Source organism: Nerophis ophidion, linkage group LG08 (assembly GCF_033978795.1).
Source record: "Nerophis ophidion isolate RoL-2023_Sa linkage group LG08, RoL_Noph_v1.0, whole genome shotgun sequence".
Lineage (NCBI taxonomy): Eukaryota > Metazoa > Chordata > Actinopteri > Syngnathiformes > Syngnathidae > Nerophis > Nerophis ophidion.
In genome coordinates, this window is record NC_084618.1 from 64,053,508 (window position 1) to 64,074,261 (window position 20,754).

General features: G+C 38.9%; 1 protein-coding gene across 4 annotated transcripts in view; it reads left to right on the forward strand.

Annotated features, from left to right (window-relative positions):
• The window catches only part of capn15 (calpain 15), a 103,267-nt gene that overhangs the window by 71,374 nt on the left and 11,139 nt on the right, over positions 1-20,754 (forward strand). For all 4 annotated transcript variants that reach the window (XM_061909328.1, XM_061909327.1, XM_061909326.1 and 1 more), the window contains 3 exons: positions 2,132-2,257; positions 12,877-13,029; positions 18,868-19,029. In XM_061909328.1, coding sequence (XP_061765312.1) covers positions 2,132-2,257; positions 12,877-13,029; positions 18,868-19,029 — 441 coding nt within the window. The remainder of the gene's footprint in view (positions 1-2,131; positions 2,258-12,876; positions 13,030-18,867; positions 19,030-20,754) is intronic.

Sequence of the window (20,754 nt, forward strand, 5' to 3'; positions counted from 1 at the left end):
TCTCATAATCCTTACTGCTTGCCTGTTGTAATTTCAAAAAGGACCTAAAGTACAATCATGTATTACTAACTTGTGTTCATTTTGCTGCAGGTTTTGAAGCATGACCGTAACAAGTTAACAGGGACGTACCTGTATAATGATTTTTATTTACTCTACATTTAAATCACTTCCTTGTGGTCTAGATAAAATATCATATTGAATATGCTTCAGTGTAATTTTTGCATGAATTTTGCTCCACAGTCACATTTAAATGTAATTTTTTGATTCAGTCTGCAAAATGTTCGTGCAGAGGCGTTTCCAGATTGCAAATAAAACCACACCCGACCCTCTCCAAAATTATCATCTTTTCTGTTCTAAAAATGTACATTGTTAAATATGTATCTTAAAGTTGTCGCCACAATTTCTTTTTCAGTCAAGGTCAAAAATAAAACGCATAACCATTATATAGATTCACCCGTTCAAAACATTGGGTTACACCTGCACACTTTCAGACTACATCATAAAAAAGCTACTTTTAGCAGAACTTATGTCACTGCATGTTACATGTCGGTGTTATCGTGCGCATGCCAAGATGGTACGTAAATTATACTTTATCTTAGGGCTAGGCAATATTGCCTTTTATTAATATCTCGATATTTTTAGGCCATGTCACGATACACGATATATATCTTGATATTTTGCCTTAGCCTTGAATGAAAACTTGATGCATTTAATCACACCGGTATGATGATTCTATGTGTCTACATTAAAACATTCTTGTTCATGCAGAATTGATACAAGCTCATTTTAAACTTTCATGCAGAAAGTGAAATCACAACTAAGTCAATTTACCAAAACTATTTATTAAACAGTTATTAAGCAGTGGCACAAACATTCATGTAATTTCAAAACAGAAAGTACAAGATTGTCAGAGACATTTTACAATAAGCTATTAGTGCACTTTTGTGCATGATGTCACTAAGATGAAATATCAAAACAACACTAAATTAAAGTGTACTTTATGTACAGAACGCCACTACAATAGTTTAAAACAAATAAATTGCACTTTTGTGCATGATGTCAGACAAGATATTTCAATTAGTGTCAAATAAAAATGAGCTACATAATAGGAAATCAAATAGTGTATGTCCTTCGCTATGTGGTAGGTTCCTGCGGACGTTATCTCCTTCTGATGTGTTGACTATTTTTCCTCATACGTTGTTGACGTGCAGAGTTTTAAGCACTCTTCATTCTCTAGCAGGTGACTTTTCAAATGATGCTAAATTAGTAGAGCTGCTCCTTTTTGTACGCTTTTGCCACATTCTTGACATACTACAGTTGTATGTTCGACATATTCCTGCTGTTTTCTTTGGTAGTTAATTATTCCTAATTTTTTACCAGATTCACACCTTCTTTCTCTCGTATTACCACTCGCACCACTCCAATAGCATCACATCTAATGTTACCATGCCGCTACATCTCTGCTCCGCAAAGGCGTATGACGTTGTATGTGATAATTGTAAGAAGGTGCGCTTGTTTTATCTCTCTGTGAGAAGGAAAGACAAGAAAGAGTAGGAAAAGCCTGTAGTGTAATGTCTGCAGCTAAAAGCAACTACGCGAGAACGGGTACTCGAAAATATCACGATATATTCATTTTCTATATCACACAGAGACAAACCCGCGATATATCGATAATATCGATGCATCGCCCAGCTCTACTTTATCTTAACTCATCTTGTGTTCCCTCAAACAAAGTAGTAATAGATTTTGGTTGTTTTTTAATAGATAAAACATGCATATGGTAAATATGTTAGTTTTTTTCAGTTTGTGTACTGTACAGTATGCTGTTAATGAAAGAGGTCCTGTAACCGTCACCCTGATATCCACACTTCCAAAGCAGCTTCAGACAAACTAGTCCAGCCCCAACGTGGCTCCATCATCAGCAGCCAAACTGGCGGCCCATCTGTCAGACAAGCTGCAGTATGTTTTAATAAATCAAAGCCAAGCATGTCATGAGAGCGTATATTATTGGCAAAAGCTTCATCAGCAAAGTGGAGGACTGTTTGCAATTCATAGCAACACATACAAAACATACAAATACATTGTGTACGGCAAGACGGCGTGAAAGCTTACTGTTGTTGTTGTCATATAGGTTTCTGATGGGCGCCTCGTGCGGAGGAGGCAACATGAAGGTGGATGACGCCGTCTATGAATCGCTGGGATTGCGACCTCGCCATGCCTACTCCATCTTGGATGTACGAGATGTTCAAGGATACAGGTATTGAAAAACATATCGTATGACAAACAATCCAATAAAATGTACGTAGTTTTAACAATTACAGTGGTTTTATCGTTTGATATAATATTCAATATTTAGCGGACTCATGCAATGTCTCCTTAGCGCTGCTTCTCCGTCGTGTAACAGAAGGAATTGTTATCGTTGTTTATGTTGCACAAGGAAATGTGTGAAAAATGGACCGTTGAGGTCAGAGTTGACAGTCACCGACATGAATTTCTGCATAAGGCCCAGTAAGCAAGGCTGTTGCTCAACCGTACAATTTGTAGAGATACGAGAAAGAAAGAACTGAAATACTGTATTTCGCACACCATTCAGCAGCTTCTTCATATTTTAATTGATTAACGCCAGCGGTGTGGACGTTATTTTGCCGCCCATGCTGGATTCTGCTTCTGGGTATTACAGACAGATCATGTTCCTCCTTGGTTTATCATGTTTTTAATGATGTGTTTTCCTGATTTGGTGGCTATCATCTGCTTCATCTTCTCGGTGTCTCCTATGCACTCATTTTCTTAGATACGATAGTTGAAGGGCAGCACTGTGTTGATCTAATGGCTATTAACAGTGGACCTGTGATGATTTTAAACTACATTTAAAACACTTTCCCATAATATGCTATGGTGTACATTTTGCGTAGACTTAGCTCCAGTCACACTTATTACCCGTTTTTATTTTCTAAATAAATAAATAAACATGTTTTTGATTCTGTCTGCAAGTTGTTTGTTTGATGAGGCACTCCCAGAGTGCAAATGAAACCACATTTCCCCCCTCTCCAAAAGTATCATCATTTATTTTTTTAAATGTAAAGTGTTTAAATATATAACTTAAAGTTGTCACCGCAATTTTTTTCCAGACACAGTCAAAAATAAAATTTATACATTATATAGATTCATCCGGTCAAAATTAGGTACACTTACTAACCTACAATCTACTAATAAAAGAATCAATCAGCTAAAACCTGCTCACTCTCCGATTCACAACTGAATAAAAAAAGCTGCTTTTAGCAGCATTTTTGTCACTGTATTTCACACATCAGTGTTGTTATGCACATCATTAAGATAATAACATTTTATCATTCCTCTTGATTTTGTGTGTTTCATCCCAGCTTAAAGTAAAGAGCTTCACTTATCTGTCCAAAAAAAGTGCGTCCAACATAGCCAGACTGCAAAACCCGGCGAACAGAGTCATCCATAACTGCTAACACCAAAATGTATAAAACATATGATTTGACACAATAACATTGTTTAACACAAAATCCAACATTGTGAAACATTTATAAGTCATAAAAGACGAAAATTATCATAGGTCCCCTTTAAACAGCGGTAGGGACCTATTTGAGTCTGATAACTCAAATTATGTTTGCAACAGTGTTAATTTCTTGACTATTTTTTGTCTTCGTTATTGTGAACAGTCTATTTTTCCCTGTCGAAAATAAGGCAATAACTAATCAAAACAAAATGCACGATGACTAAAACATGGCAAAATTAACTGGGATTTTTGTCAACGAATAAAAGAGACAAAAATGTTGACATGAACGAAATACATTTATATTTAATGTTTGTTTTGTAGATGGCTGGGACAAGTTGGGAATCTAGCCAATCACAGCGTACATATGAAAGACGGTCCGGGTTAGTTAGCAATCAGATGTGTTTCCTTGTGAGATGAGGAAGTTGGATTTCTCACTGTCAAAACAAAAAATGTATGGCTTTAACATGTACCACATTGTAATATGAGTACACCTGGAATAAAGTGAAGAGGACACATTTTATTTTTGACGCTATTTGATGCTATTAGCAGTGATCAATCGTGACAGCTACACAAATGTAAGTTAAAGTGAATTCTATTACTTCTTCACAAAAAACAATCAAGTAATTGTATTTTCCTCAAGAAATGGTTTATTTATTTTTTAATCTAAATGCATTACAACTTTTAATATAGTCCAACATGCTTATGTCACACACGCAGTGGATCTTAATTATTTATTTATTTTTTTGAGGCACACATTTCTCCCGTCCAAAGGCAAAACCCAGTCACTCAATTTTGGTCAAAACTTAGCTGATAATAATTTTGGAGTTCCGAGGTGATATGCTTTACATTAGTGTATGCGATATTGTAATTTGTTCCGTAAGTAAGCTGTTACGCGCATGGCAGGACCTAGCAACTACCACATAACTGCGTAGATACAATGAGACATTTGCACGAATGGGGGCCGACGGTCAACCTGATTATGTGATATTATGGCACGAGGGGATATTTGGAAGATTGGCCCAGGACGTTGCAAACACCTTCATTAAATGTATTGTTCTTGATTCTTCCCCTTGCATACTCTTTTGAGCAGATAACTGTGGAGGTCAAAATAAAAACTGGACGCTGTACACGGCTCTTGCCCAATGTGCAAACGCAGAATGAGGCCCACCCGAGATTGTGATAGAATATCTGGAGAAAGGGTACACGTTCATGAGAGCAGATTCAATGCATGGCTCAATCGGCAAGAAAATGAAAGCTCAAGAAAACATCTATACGTTTGATGACTTTGTAAATCTTTGTAAGACAGAATGAAGATAGATTGGTTTTCCTTTGTTTTCTCAAAATCAGCTAGAAGTGAGTTACTAGGTTTTGCCTTTAGACGGGAGTTTTGTTGACAAATGGAAGGCTCCAGTCCCCTGCAACCTTGAGAGGGACAAGCAGTCGAAGATGGATGGATGACTTTTTCTGCTTACGGTTCTGCCGCACTCATAAACAAATTATAATCAAAGCGTAACTCTTTTTCACAACACTCATACACGTACATATCTGCTTTGCCAGAGACGTAGCTATAAAAAAAATAGAAAAAGTGCCTCAAAGATATTTATTAGCGTTGACCTGTGGAACAAAATAATATTTATTACATTATTCCTGACCCTAAGACCATGTTACTTTTTTGTTAAACAAATGTTTTACAGGTAGTCTAAATAAAAAGCTTTTAAAATGAACTTTAAAGAGGCCCTATGTCTTATATTTTTTTATTTTAGTCAGCTAAATTAAAGTTAAAGTTAAAGTACCAATGATTGTCACACACACACACTAGGTATGGTGAAATTTGTCCTCTGCATTCGACCCATCCCCTTGATAACTCCCTGGGAGGTGAGGGGAGCAGTGGGCAGCAGCGGTTCTGTGCCCGGGAATCATTTATGGTGAATTAACCCCCAATTCCAACCCTTGATGTTGAGTGCCAAGTAGGAAGGCAATGGGTCCCATTTTTTATAGTCTTTGGTATGACTCGGCCGGGATTTGAACTCCCAACCTACCGATCTCAGGGTGGACACTCTAACCACTAGGCCACTATAACTTTACCTGACTAAAATGTTGTGTAATTTCATTAACTAAAATTGGACTAAACCAAAATACATTTTTGTCAAAAGGCTCAGACTAAAAGTAAATCAAAAACTGCACTGGATTGCAACAAAAGTGGGTCACTCGCAAGTTCAGCTACCACTGTATATCATCTGGACAGTGTATGATAATAATATGATACAGTATTATAATACTTTATGTGTGAAATTTGGGTCAATACCTTTCTCCCATGCTCCAAAAAAAGCACTGTTGTTTGTGAAGGCATTCTTCTAAAACAGATCTTGTTTTTTCTCAAAGTAGATGAGCGAGTGCACGCGTCTTAGGCGGAAACAAACATCTCTGACAGAATATCTTGCTATCTTATTTGATGGATGCCCTTGAAGTTCGCTCATGAACATACGCTTCCTTGAAATAGAAATGCATCTGCTCGTTTAAATTCTCCCAAGGCTTGTGAGTCTCCTTTTTGAGTCCTTGCCTTCCCTTCAGCTGCAGCTCTAATTAATGCTAGCATGAATCATACACTAATAGGTTTTTCTCACTTTATAAGTTTTTTTTTTACTTCAAATAAACTCTTTCCATAATCTCAGTTTGACCTAGATTCAAAGATTATTACATGTGAATTATGTATCGGAATATCTAATTTTGTATGTTTTCTATCTTGTTTTAAAATGGATCATTCTTTTGTCAGGGCGCTTTTCATATGGAGAGTAGACTGGGTTTGATATAAATAGAACTCAGGTGCACCCTGACTACAGTTTAACCCCTTTGATGGATTAGGAAGGACGAGGGGGTCGCTCAGTGATAGCACACACAATGCGGGGGATTCTACTAATGTTACCTGTGAGGGAATATGGAGAGGAGCTCGGCAGAAATAAAAGAGTCTTAGATGTCATTTTCTCAAGAGCCGCACACTTTAATTTCCTGCCATAAAGCAAGTGGAGTGGAAGTGCTTGATCCAAAATGGCAAGGAGGACATGAAACGTGTTTTTTGGAGCGGCTCTTCACCTCGGCCGCAGGTGTTTGGGAAAGTGAGTGCCCTCCGTTGAAGTGCTATATTATACTACAATAGGTGGATAAACGTCATCAATCATCCCTGAAGCGAGCAGCACAGAAAACGCTGCCACCATTTTGGTGCCCGCTTGTTGTTCAAAGACTTCAAAGATTGTGGTTGTTAATTTTTCCATCCATGCAAGACATACAGAAGAATACACAATACACAATATCCAACCTCGGGGAGAGTGCCTGCTGCGTCCAAGTGCGCCGACAAACAGTTTGTCATTTCAAAAACCAGAAAAGGAAAAATTACTTGAATGTTGTCGTTACAAAACAAAAATTGTCGAACAATTTACGTCCAGATTGGGGGAAAAAAACTGTATTGGCTGATTTGATTTATTTATTTGAATTAGAACATTACGTATTAATCAATGTGTCAGCAAAAACAGTTTCAATATTAGCACAAAAGCTGAATGCATCCATTGTCCTGAGGCAGGTAGGAAAACACAAACGTACAGTTAGACACTATGGACACATGGACATTTAAATTTTTAATGCATTTTTAACTGTTTTATATATAGAATGTTCTGTACTTATTGTGATTATTATTATTATAATTACTAATCTTTTACCTTTCAGTAGTCTGTTTTAAAATTGTGCTATATAAATAAAGCAAACTTGACAATGGACAAACAATAACACCACAGGTACAAATAACCAGAGTTTTAAAAGAGAGAGTCCAAAGAGAGATTCATCTCTGGGAGCATGACTGTTTTGACTTCAAACTATTTTTAAGGGCCCTTTTTAAAGGGGGACCGCACTTTTTTGGGAATTTTGCGTAATATTCACAATCCTTGTGTAAAACAAGAACACATGTTTTTTAGTTTTTTTATGCCTTCTAAAATGTTTAAGTTCATTTGTAATGTAGTAACGGGCACAATTATAATAACATTGAATATTTATTTGGATATCAAAAACGCATCACAACATTCACTTTTCTTTCCAACATCACTGATAACTGCTCACTGCAGACTTCATGGGAGCCAACAAGTATGATTAATCATCTCTTACTTTACAAGGTTTGCTGTCATTAGGATGCTGACTAATAGAATCGTGTTATATTCCAATTAAGATGAAAAATGTTATTTCCTTGCAAAGAACAGGGCGTAGAACCAAGCGTCTTTGTGTCGTTCTTATCATTTCCGGGTCTAAATTGGCTGTCATAGTGTACCAACTTGTCGGATTACATCGTCGTCCTTCTACTATCCAGGTGACATGCATGATTTATGATCTACAATTAACTTCCATGACCAAGGAAGCGAGGAAACAGCTGATGTAAACATTGGCACACACGCAAGTTTGTCTGTGTTAGAGCTTATAATAACAATATCACTAATACTTGGTTAATATTCAAGTCATGAAATGTAAATGGAGTATTGTTGTCGCCTTTCGAATGGTTATATTGGGGGATTTTATGGGCGGAGTAGAGGACCTCCCATTTTCTCCGCTGTTTTTTTTACAAGTTTGAATGTCTTAAAAAAATGCATTCGTCTTTTGTAATGATTGTGAACACTAGGCAAAATTCCCAAAAAAGTGTGTTTCCTCTTTAAATGTTTTGTTTTGAACTGAAGTTCCCAAGACCGACAAAAGTCCTATGTCACTGGTGACATGTCCCTGGTCCTACTCAGGCTGGCTCTGTAGTAGCTTTGTATCTTGGGCCCGCTCTCGATGGGGTACTTGTGTAGGTCTCGGAAACGTCCCGCTGGAGAAGCTGCCTGCTGGCGTCGCTTAGTCTGCCGATGCCTTTGCTGTTTCCACCAACTCCACCGCTGCCACAGCTAGGGATGATGTTTGTTAAGAAATTATCCATTTCGATGCCATTATCGAATCCTCTTATCGAATCCAGATTGGTTGTTGTGTATGGAAAAAAACACAAAACTTGGTTTAACAAAAGCTCTTTTTTATTTTTTAAGAAAAAAGTAAAATAAAATAAACAAACATTGACTGTTGTTTCTACCAAAAATATTTTTATAAAATAAATATATATTGACTGTTAGTGCCGCTTTAAGTGGGCCACCTAAGAAAAATACATGCGGGGAAAATCTTGCATTCAATTGTAATGTACAGCACTTTCCATTTGAAACTAATCTCAGACTAATGGTGTTGTTTACTTTTTGCTCCATTACATGTCAGCAAAATACAAATATTAACCTACTTATATTCGTCTGTGTTCACCAAGTTGAAGGGGAGGAGATTTTTCACCATCATTCTCGTTAGCTTACGAGTAATATTGTTACTCTCCTCCTCACTCATCTTGCTGCACTCTGGGTTATACCTCGCTACGGTAAATGGGTTAATGCTCTGTGCTACAGAGCAAACACTGCCCTGGTCACTCTGGCTGTCATGGATGTCATCATCTGAAATAGGATAACGTTAACATGATCTTAATTCACATCTTGCAAGCACTAGTTTATTAGACAGACCTGCAAACTCTGGAGTGGCGTAGGCTACAAGATACCATTAATGTTATCAGACACATACAGTACAAAAAGGCTAACGTTACCGTTACCATTAGCAACTGACTATGCTTAGGTAACGTTAGTCTAGGTAACATTACTGCTGTCATGGTTGAAATAAGAGGTAACGTTATTTTAGCCTAAGGGCTACAAGTGAGTAGATATGGAAATGAACCGGCAACAGTTAACATTAGTTACTCACAAGCACTATCACTGGGACTGCAGGTTGAAGCAGAGGAAGAGGGGCGTGCTTTGTCATTTGTCGCTGCTTCTCCAAGTGTCGAAGACACAAAACGTTTCTCTAAACTTCAGGTTATGTACAGCCTGAACATATTTCAACATGTTTGTTGTACTGATCCCCTTTCAGGAAAGCGAAGCCTGGCAAAAATTGCAGATAGCCGTTTCCTCGTCGTATTTCTTAGTAAAGTGAAGCCATGCCTTGGAGCGTTTTTTCCGGTCCATTGTTGTTGCTGCTTCTGTATCTGCCGCCGAATGACTGAGCTACGTCATTTCCTGTGACGTGCCACAGGACATTTTCTGTGACACGGGATTCGTTACCGGGGATTCGAATAAAGAACCAAATATTTTTCTTTTACTATGGTGGCTTCGATAACGGGAACCGTTTCTCAAAAGGGGATTCAAATTTATAGAATCAGTTATTTTTTTATCGAACAATCGGGAGTACCGGTTTTCGAACATCATCCCTAGCCACAGCTAACGTCGTCATACTCAAAGCAGTCCTCTTCCTCCCCGGTCTCGGTGTTGTGGTCCATTTATGCATGCACACATACAAAAGCTGCTGATGGTGTGTTTGACAAAGAAGAGAAGTCCGCTCTCTGAATCATCACCCGTTTCATCATTGCTGTTGTTATTTTTAATATGTTAAGGTACTTTTTGTTAGAAAAAAAATTGTCGCCCAATATCCATGTTTACCATCTTCCCAGATGTGTGCTGAGCTCGGCAGCTTAAGCGCTTCTTCTAGCCAGCTAGTTACACAATAATTGTTGTGTGTTCAGTAGATTGTAGATCAAGTTTATGATCTGAACCCTGGCTGCTCTGAAGTTAATTCAGGTTTTATTTCTATGCAATTGTATCGTCCCTTGAGAAGATAAAGATGACATTACGTGACGAGCAATGTCCCCCCTAATTTTTCATGTGTCTGAGCAAACGCAGTGGACCATGTGATTAATATTAGACGTACAATCTCGCCACACCAGCATCACACCTGTCCCGCAGCTAAAAAAGCAAACTAATTAAATGTCTTATTATATTGATTAAATAACAGCAATCGTTTCCATTATATTATTTTCTAAATTAAATTATTTTGCCCACTGACAATGAAAATAAAAAAGGGCTTGTTTTTAATGAGATAAATGTTAACTGTCTGGGTAGGAGGTCCTGCTGTGGAAGAATGTATACCTTTTTCAAAGATCACATAGCACAAGCATGGGATACAGTGTTCAACGTTTTGACTGTAAAATAAATCATTGCAGAGTTTTTTTTGGCATTTATGTAATCTAGTAAACGCATTTCATGATTCATAATCATAAAACACTAGAATAGGCACACATCTGATTCAAGGGTTTGGCTGTCCATGTAGTGCCTGTTCGTCTTGCCAAAATAGGAGTTAGCAAAGCATAATACAACTCTTTTTAACGCCGTGGCTTTAAGTCAATCTGTAAAACACGCATCATAATTTGCTGTTAATTGACTGCATGTGAAACACATCACAGTGTAGCCAACCACCTGGCACTTGCAGCTAATGTGTGGTGTTGGAGTTTTCTGTCCGTTTTTGTGGCCGTGAACGCATCGCTGGCTGAACCGAGTGTGTGCGTCTTTTGGCGTAAACGAAAGAGATAGTTGTTTCTGTCCATACGACAAATTAATTGTTTGTTTTAGTGTTGCCAGTTTTACTCAATTATGATGCAGACCATCTCCTTAAAACGTCTCAGCAGTTGTTGTTTTAACTGTTGTGAACACTTGTTGTCACGTGTCACTCACAGAGTTACTTAGAATAATGGTGCGGAATAAACTGTTACCGTATTTCCTTGAATAGCCGCTGGGGCGCTAATTCATTTAAAACCTGTTCTCACTCCTGCGCTTATTCAAGGCATGCGGTAAAAGTAAGCAGGCGCTAATAATTTTAATAACCTCTTCTCACCCCTGCGCTTACCAATGGCATGCAGTAAAAAATTGAGTGTGATAAAAAAAAAAATTCATAAAAATGTTTTCGTCGGCCTGGTTGTTGAGGACCACTGCTCTACAACATGGCATCGCGCCCACCATGCTATCTGCATGCCGACCAGACGCATGCATTTCGCTGCTTCTCATGCGAGATTGCAATGCATACTTGGTCAACAGCCACACCTTTTACACTGATGGTTGTGATATAAACAACTTTAACACTCTTACTAATATGCGCCACGCTCTGTGAACCCCCACCAAACACATTTCTGGAGAACATCGGTTCTGTAACAAATTATAAACGCAACATAACAACTGCTTACAATGCCATGCATCCATGGTGCTAGCGATGTGTATGATATAGCCGGTAAGAGTCATGGATGAATGGCATGCTGGGTAAGTGTTATGTTGCGTTTATAATGTGTTACAGAGCCGATGTTCTCCAGAAATGTTTGTTATTCTGGTTTGGTGTGGGTTCACAAAGTGTGGCGCATATTAGTTAGAGTGTTAAAGTTGTTTTATATCACAACCATCAGTGTGATCTGTATGGCTGTGGAACAAGACCCTGGTTTACACATGGTAAAAGCAAAAAAAAAAAAACCTCCTCCGCCATTTTGGAAATGACGACAGGGGAAGCGTCACTCGTGACGTCATGTATTTGACCCGGTAGTAAAAGTAAGCATGTGCTTATAAATTTGGGGAGCGATTTTGAACTGGCAGTAATTCAAGGCAGACGCATATTACATGCCTGACGCTATTCAAGGAAATACGGTGTATTTATTTTGTTTAGAGTTCAGGTTGAAATTTGGATTTTGTGCGCGGTATAATTTTTCCTTGCCCAAAGGACATGGGAACAGGCGCACACCTAAGAGGGAACTTTGGTGACGACTTATACTTTTTTCTGCTTCTTTTCATTCAGTATTTATTTTAAGTGTTATGTTGACTTATTTTGGGGGTGGGAGGTTTACCCTAAATTAATTAAGTATTTAAAACAAACAAGCACCTCTAAAAACTAGAAATACTGAGATTATGGTTTTATGCTGCCAGCTTTGATACTCATTTACATACCTGTTTTTTGCCCTCAAAATCCTCCTCTGTTTAGGGCAGGGGTCTCCAAACTTTTTGACCCGGAGCGCCGCATTGGGTTGAATAAATTTGGCCATACACCCAGCACGATGATGTCACATTATCGATGGGAAAATGCATTTTTAGACAATATGATTTTCCTGAGCGGCTAGGAGACACAGTGAATAACAATCGGTAGAAAATGGATTGAAAAGGACAGATTTTGAAAAATAAAAAAATATATATATATATACTGTATATATATATATATATATATATATATATATATATATATATATATATATTTTTTTTTTTTTTTTTTTTAACTTGGGACTTCCCATGGGCCAGATTTTGAGGGCCATGGATTTTCTTTCATTGTAGAAATACAAAAAAAAAAGTTCATAAAAAATGGGAAAATAGCGCAAAGGGCATCATGTTAATACAAAAAGGGTGAATAGTGCCAAGTGGCCTGATTGAGAGATATGTATTGCAATTTTCTTTTCTTACAAGGTTGCTTCGCCTCCGTAACCCGTGGGGTCGATTCTCGTGGAACGGCAGCTGGTCAGACGAGTGGACGGACTGGCCTCAGCACCTTCGTCATGAGCTGATGGCCCACGGGAGCAGCGAAGGGGTCTTCTGGATGGAGTACACCGATTTCATCAAGTAAGAAAAACACCAAGTTGGGCTCAAACTTGGCCTTCAACCACTTTTAACTAGCCATGTGATGCATTACATTGTCATTGTATAAATACATTAAACTTTGGCAACACTAAATTGGCCCGAGTTAAAGTTAAAGTACCAATGATTGTCCCACACACACTAGGTGTGGTGAAATTTGTCCTCTGCATTTGACCGTGTGAATGCTGTCTATCTGTGGACAAGTGGTAGAACATGGATGGATGGATTGATGAACTGAACTGAATGCCATGCCCCGTAGTGGCCCCCAGGAGTCATTGCAGCCTCTTCCAACAGCTCATGCATAACAGGAATATTTTGTCAGCACAAGAGCTATGATGCCCTCATGCTGTGGTGTTTTCTCTCCGCACCGCAGTCAATCACTGCACTCAGCAGCCCAATGGCTGCTCTGATGCCTTGATGCTTATCAAATGTGAGCCACGGTGACTGCCAAACATACACTTTGTCGTCATTCCAGACAAGCAGCTGTCGCCAATGTAAAATGCATGAATTTTCAGCTGGGTTTGGGTTCATCTGAGGAACTACTTGGCACATGCAAATGTCAAAGCTTTTGTTTGTGCGCAGCAGTGATGAAATGTCATCTAAGTTCCAGCATGATGGACACGTGTCATGTGACCGAGTGTTTGGTAATCTCATTGCCTCGGAGGACTTTACTCACCATCTGGTTTTGGCACCAAACTCAGCAGCGGGGTTGTGGTGGTTGTTGTTTTTATAGCATGTTGTGTTGACAAACACGGAATGGCCTCCTTCCAGAAACATGTAGTTGTGGCATTTTCATTGTCACTCTTGTGTTTTGGTTTAATTACAATCATCTTTGAAGCGCTTACATACAAGCACATCAGTTGATTCACAAGAACGGATTTAATTTAGGATGCTAATGTTTTTCAAGCAACTCCAATTTGGAACTTCTGCTTTAAATCATACTAATAAATCAAGTAATTAGCAAACATTAGCTTCCTTAATTTTGCACAGATGTTGCATCAGAGAGCTGGCGTTTGTTTCACCTTTGGCTTTTTTTACAGAACCTAGCAACGCCAAACATGATATTTGAACAAATATAATAATAATAATAATAATAATGATGGATTAGATTTATATAGCGCTTTTCTATCGCTTTCACATTAAAAACATGGCGCATTTACAGGCAGTGTTAAAAGGCCATAGAGGTGTTTTGCCTGGAGCCTATCCATATAACATCATGTTCGCATGAAACTCTAATCTAGTTCATGTGAGCAGGTTACTGTATAAACACCCACCCATCCATCCATTTTCTACCGCTTATATCTTTTGGTGTCTCGGAGGGTGCTGGAGCCTATCTCAGCTACAATCGGGCGGAAGGCGGCGTACACCCTGGACAAGTCGCCATCTGATCACAGGGCCAACACAGATAGACAGACAACAATCACACTCACATTCACACACTAGGGCCAATTTAGTGTTCATTTTGTTACAAGCTTACTTTTCAAACCCTCCCGATTTTCCTGGGGGACTCACGAATTTCAGTGACCCTCCCGAAAATCTGCCGGGGCAACAATTCTCCCGAATTTCTCCCGATTTCCGATTTTTGGGGGCGTGTCTTAAAGGCACTGCCATTAGCGTCCTCTACAACCTGTCTTTAGCATCCGCTTTTCCTACATACAATCAGCGTGCCGGCCCAGTCACATTAATTTAAATGCAAGAATTCTTGGTCAGCAGCCATACAGGTCACACTGAGGGTGGCTGAATTAACAACTTTAACAATGTTACAAATATGCGCCACACTGTGAACCCACACCAAACAAGAATTAGAAACACATCTCAGGAGAACAGCCGCACTGTAACACGACATAAACACAACAGAACAAATACCCAGAACCCCGTCCAGCACTAACTCTTCCTGGACGCTAAAATATACACCCCCGCTACTGGGATTGCAATTTTTTACGACAGCGCTTCAGCTACGTCATGTTGTGTGATATTTTTGTATGAAAATAGCTTACCTACTCAGTGGCCTAGTGGCTAGAGTGTCCACCCTGAGATGGTTAGGTCGTGAGTTCAAACCCCGGCCGAGTCATACCAAAGATTATAAAAATGGGACCCATTTCCTCCCTGCTTGGCACTTAGCATCCAGGGTTGGAATTGGGGGTTAAATCACCAGAAAGTAGTCTCGGGCATGGCGACCGCTGCTGCCCACTGCTTCCCTCACCTCCCAAGGGCTGGTCAAGGGGATGGGTCGAATGCAGAGGACAGATTTCACCACACCTCATGTGTCTGTGACAATCATTAGTGCTTAACTTTAACTTTTAACTTTAACCTAGGAAAAAACAAAGGAACACAAATATTAACATGAAGAGTGAGATTTTTTTTAAATCAGGAAGTATTATTGCCACATTTTCAACCACTTTCACTCACCTGTCATTGCATTGAATGACGCACGGGGGCCCGTTGCTAATTTATTTTTTAATATGTTGTTTTTTTTTTTTTTTAGACAATCACATACTGTAACTTAAATCTATATCTATGGCCCAACAAAAAGTTGACTTTTTAAATTATTAGTATTGTGAATTGATGTATTTGATTTAAATAAAGTACCAAAAAATAGACTGATTTGTTTACCATTTAAGGCACTTGAGCACATGGTAAAGGTATCTGTCTGGTTTCAAAATAAATACTGTATTCTTATATACAAACCCTGTTTCCATATGAGTTGTGAAATTGTGTTAGCTACAATGATGTGCAAATCCTTTTCAACCCATATTTAATTGAATGCACTACAAAGACAAGATATTTGATGTGCAAACTCAAACTTTTTTTTTTTTTTTTACAAATAATTAACTTTGAATTTCATGGCTGCAACACGTGCCAAAGTAGTTGGGAAAGGGCAGGTTCACCACTGTGTTACATCACCTTTTCTTTTAACAACACTCAATAAACGTTAGGTAACTGAGGAAACTAATTTTTGAAGCTTTGAAGGTGGAATTCTTTCCCATTCTTGTTTTATGTTGAGCTTCAGTCGTTCAACAGTCCGGGGTCTCCGTTGTCATATTTTATGTTTTATAATGCGCCACACATTTTTGATTGGAGACAAGTCTGGACTGCAGGTGGGCCAGAAAAGTACCCACACTCATTTTTTAAGAAGCCACGCTGTTTTAACATGTGCTGAATGTGGCTTGGCATTGTCTTGCTGAAATAAGCAGGGGCGTCCATGAAAAAGACGGTGTTTAGATGGCAGCATATGTTGTTCCAAAACATGTATGTACCTATCAGCATTAATGGTGCCTTCACAGATGTGTAAGTTACCCATGCCTTGGGCACTAATGCACCCCCATACAACCACAGATGCTGGCTTTTGAACTTTGCGTGGATAACAGTCTGGATGGTTCGCTTCTCCTTTGGTCCGGATGACACGATATCGAATATTTCCAAAAATAATTTGAAATGTGGACTCGTGAGACCACAGAACACTTTTCCACTTTGCATCAGTCCATCATAAATGATCTCAGGCCCAGAGAAGCCGGCGGCATTTTTGGATGTTGTTGATAAATGGCTTTCGCTTTGCATAGTAGAGCTTTAACTTGCACTTACAGATATAGCGACAAACTATATTTAGTGACAGTGGTTTTTTGCCCATGTGGTGATATCCTTTACAGATTGATATCAGTTTTAGATACAGTGCCGTCTGAGGGATCGAAGGTCACGGTGATTCAATGTTGGTTTTCGGCCGTGCCGCTTACGTGGACGGATTGCTCCATATTCTCTGAACCTTTTGATGATATTATGGACCGTAGATGTTGAAATCCCTAAATTTCTTGCAATTGCACTTTGAGAAACGTTGTTCTTAAACTGTTTGACTATTTGCTCACGCAGTTGTGGACAAAGGGGGTGTACATCACCCCATCCTTTCTTGTGGAAGACTGATCATTTTTTGGGAAGCTGTATTTTTACGCAATCATGGCACCCACCTGTTCCCAATTAGCCTGCACACCTGTGGGATGTTCCAAATAAGTGTTTGATGAGCATTCCTCAACTTTATCAGTATTTATTGCCACCTTTCCCAACTTCTTTGTCACGTGTTGCTGGCATCAAATTCTAAAGTTAATGATTATTTGCCCCCCAAAAAAATGTTTATCAGTTTGAACATCAAATATGTTATCTTTGTAGCCTATTCAACTGAATATGGGTTGAAAATGATTTGCAAATCATTGTATTCCGTTTATATTTACATCTAACACAATTTCCCAACTCATATGGAAACGGGGATTGTACATTATATGTTGTATGACATTGTTATTGAAATTAAGATTACAAAAAAGAAAACCATGTTAACTGTGTCGGCCGGCACGATCATAATATGCCAAGTTGACGGAGGTGACATGGTTTCATGCATGCGTGGACTGATTGTGTCTTCCTGAACCAATCATGTAGTGACATGCCAAGGCACGCCGACGTCTGGGACCAATTTCAAGTTGATTGTGATGTAAATAAATAAATGTGTTCTGCTTCATGAGTAGTGAGCTAGTAGTTAATACATCAAATGTTTTACTTGCGTTCATAGTTTTTGGGTTTTTAATGTACGTCTTGTTTTGGTAGCAAATCCGCACAACTTTTTATACATGAGGCCCCTGATAACTTTCCCGGAAAATGTCAGGACTTTGTCCGTTCTGTGCCAATGAAGCAGAATAACAGCGACTGGGTAAAAATGGTGGGAAAATGCCGGCTTCTATACGCAACACGAAACGGGCTGCACAGTTGACTGCTGTCATATTACTTGGAAATATTAATGATTCAACTCCATAGCGTCTATTTTGAGTCAGTGCCTTTTATACAGAACAGCAAAACAGAAAAAAAAGTGGGAAAATGTCAGCTCTTACAGGCACTGTAAAAGGGGCGGTTGTGTTGTACAATGCTCAAATACTATCTTGTAAGGCAGAAAAGTTGTCCTTCCCCTCCCATTTGTTCATTTTGTTTCGGAGCTGTTTATACAGAACAGTGAAAAATGGGGGCTTTAACAGGCAATGTGAACTGGTGGCTTCTTGCCCTTCTCTTCTTTCTCAGATGAGGTAAAAATTGAAAGATTCACTTTGTCCCCTCATCCCATTGCTGTGTTGTTTATACAAAACTGTGAAACAAGAAAAAGGGTGAAAAATTTAGGCTTTTTAGACTGTGTGACACAGGCATTAAAGGCTCTAACACTACTTCTGAAGGTGGAAAACTGCTGGGTCGACTCAGTCCACTAATTCTGTGCTGGTGCCATTTATACAAAACAAAGGCGGTAAGAAAAAAATGGTGGGAAAATGCCGTGTGAAAGTGGTTTATTGTTATTACAGCTTATACTCCTCTGAAAGTTGTCACGTCCATTTTTTCACTCCCATTTTGTGTCCATCACATTTCCACCACACATATAATGCAAAAATATGCCTTTTACGGAGACTATAATGCTCATTTGTGTGAGGTGAACAATGTGTTTCTTATTGTGGTTGCAGTAGATGTGATGTAAAAGTGAGGGTATGCATATACAGCATATGTGTTTGCTATTCATGTCCTCCCGCCTAGAAAAATAACAGTTGCAATAAGTCCACAAGGGCTGAGGCAGCTGTCCGCTTTGAATAACTCCACCTGAAAAATGTGTTTGGCCCCAAGGACTCCATCAGTCTATTTGCCCAATTTTCCCACAGACATGTAATCTCTCGGCTTTGCACTTAAACCGAGCACAGCCCGTGCCTGCCTGTACTGAAAACGAGAATTCAAAAACAAGACAACACAATCACTCCAGACGCCTAATATTTGGCCTTAAAGAACAATGTCTCCATGCTCTGCCTACCGCAGGTACTTTGATTCTGTGGATATCTGTAAGATCCACTCCGACTGGCAGGAGGTGCGGCTTCAGGGATGCTTCCCGAGCAAGGCCAGCGGTCCCGTCACTGTCACGGCCCTCACTGTGCTGGAGAGGACGGCGTTGGAGTTTGCTCTCTTCCAGGAGGGAAGCAGGTATACGCTCCCACACACCCTCGAGTTCGCTACTCTTTCAGCTTCAAATCCACCTAGAAATTAATAATTACAGTTAGAAAATATTTAAATGGTAAATGGGTTGTACTTCTTTAGCGCTTTTCTACCCCTTTTTTAATTAACCCAAAGCCCTTTGACAGTATTTCCACATTCGCCCATTCACACACACATTCACACACACATTCACACACTGATGGGGGGAGCTGCCATGCAAGGCGCTCACCGGGACCCATCAGGAGCAAGGGTGAAGTGTCTTGCCCAAGGACACAACGGACGTGACTAGGATGGTAGAAGGCGGGGATTGAACCAGTAACCCTCAGATTGCTAGCACAGCCACTATACGAATTGACAGGTTTATCAATCTAAAAACATAATTTAGAGTTATTTTACTGTTTTGACATTTCCCTTTATTTGGAGCAAACTTGGACAATGTTATAAATGTTGACTTCAAAATGTTCCTTCAATGGTACATGTGGACCATTTTTTTATATATTTTTTTTCATTATGCTCTCTTTGCTCAAATGTTAACATTCCCCTAATTTTGGACGTTTGGAGCATTTTTTTTAATTTACTTCTACTTACACAGTTGATACAATTTTGTTGTACATTTTCCTTCACAAAGAAGTTAACTACACATTTTAAATTTGTCCTTCATTATGGTACCTTTGCAAAAATAGGCCACACATTTTAAGATTTTCCTTTATAGATAAGTTAAGTACAATTGTTGACATTTCCCTTCATTGTGGTCACTTTGCTCAAGTTTTAACGTTATCCTATTTTTTGACAAATTTTGAAATCACCCTTTATTGGGACATATGGTACAAATGTTGACATTGTGGTTACTTTGCATAAATGTTATAATTCCCATAAATTTGGACATTTGGAATAAATGTAGATATTTTGGTAGAATTTTGTATAAAATCTTATGTTAAAAAGTTAAAAGTACTGATGATTGTCACACACACACACATTGTGACAATGTGTGGTGAAATTATTTTCTGCATTTGACCCATCACCCTTGATCACCCTTTGGGAGGTGAGGGGAGCAGCGGTCGCCGCGGCCAGGACTAATTTTTGGTGATTTAACCCCCAATTCCAATCCTTGATGCTGAGTGCCAAGCAGGGAGATAACGGGTTGCATTTTTATAGTCTTTGGTATGACTCGTTGACATTTTCCTTCATAAAGAAGTTATGTACAAATGTTGATATTTTTACTTCATTGTGGTTACTTTGCTCAAATATAAATATTTACGTAATTTTCCTTCATAGAGAAGTTAAGTACAGATTTGAACACGTTCCTTTATAGAGAAGTTAAGTACAAATGTTTGACATTTACTTTCATTGTGGTCACTTTGCTCAAATTGTAACATGCCTCTATTTTTTAACATTTGGAGCACATTTTGATATTTCCCTTCTGGAGCACATTTTGATATTTCCCTTCATAGAGAATTTATGTACAAATGTTGACATTTTACTTTATTGTTGTTACTTTGCTCGAATGTAAACGTTTAATTTAAAGGCCTACTGAAATGAGATTGTCTTATTTAAACGGGGATAGCAGGTCCATTCTATGTGTCATACTTGATCATTTCGGGATATTGCCATATTTTTGCTGAAAGGATTTAGTAGAGAACGATAAAGTTCGCAACTTTCGGTCGCTAATAAAAAAAGCCTTGCCTGTACCGGAAGTAGCAGACGATATGTGCA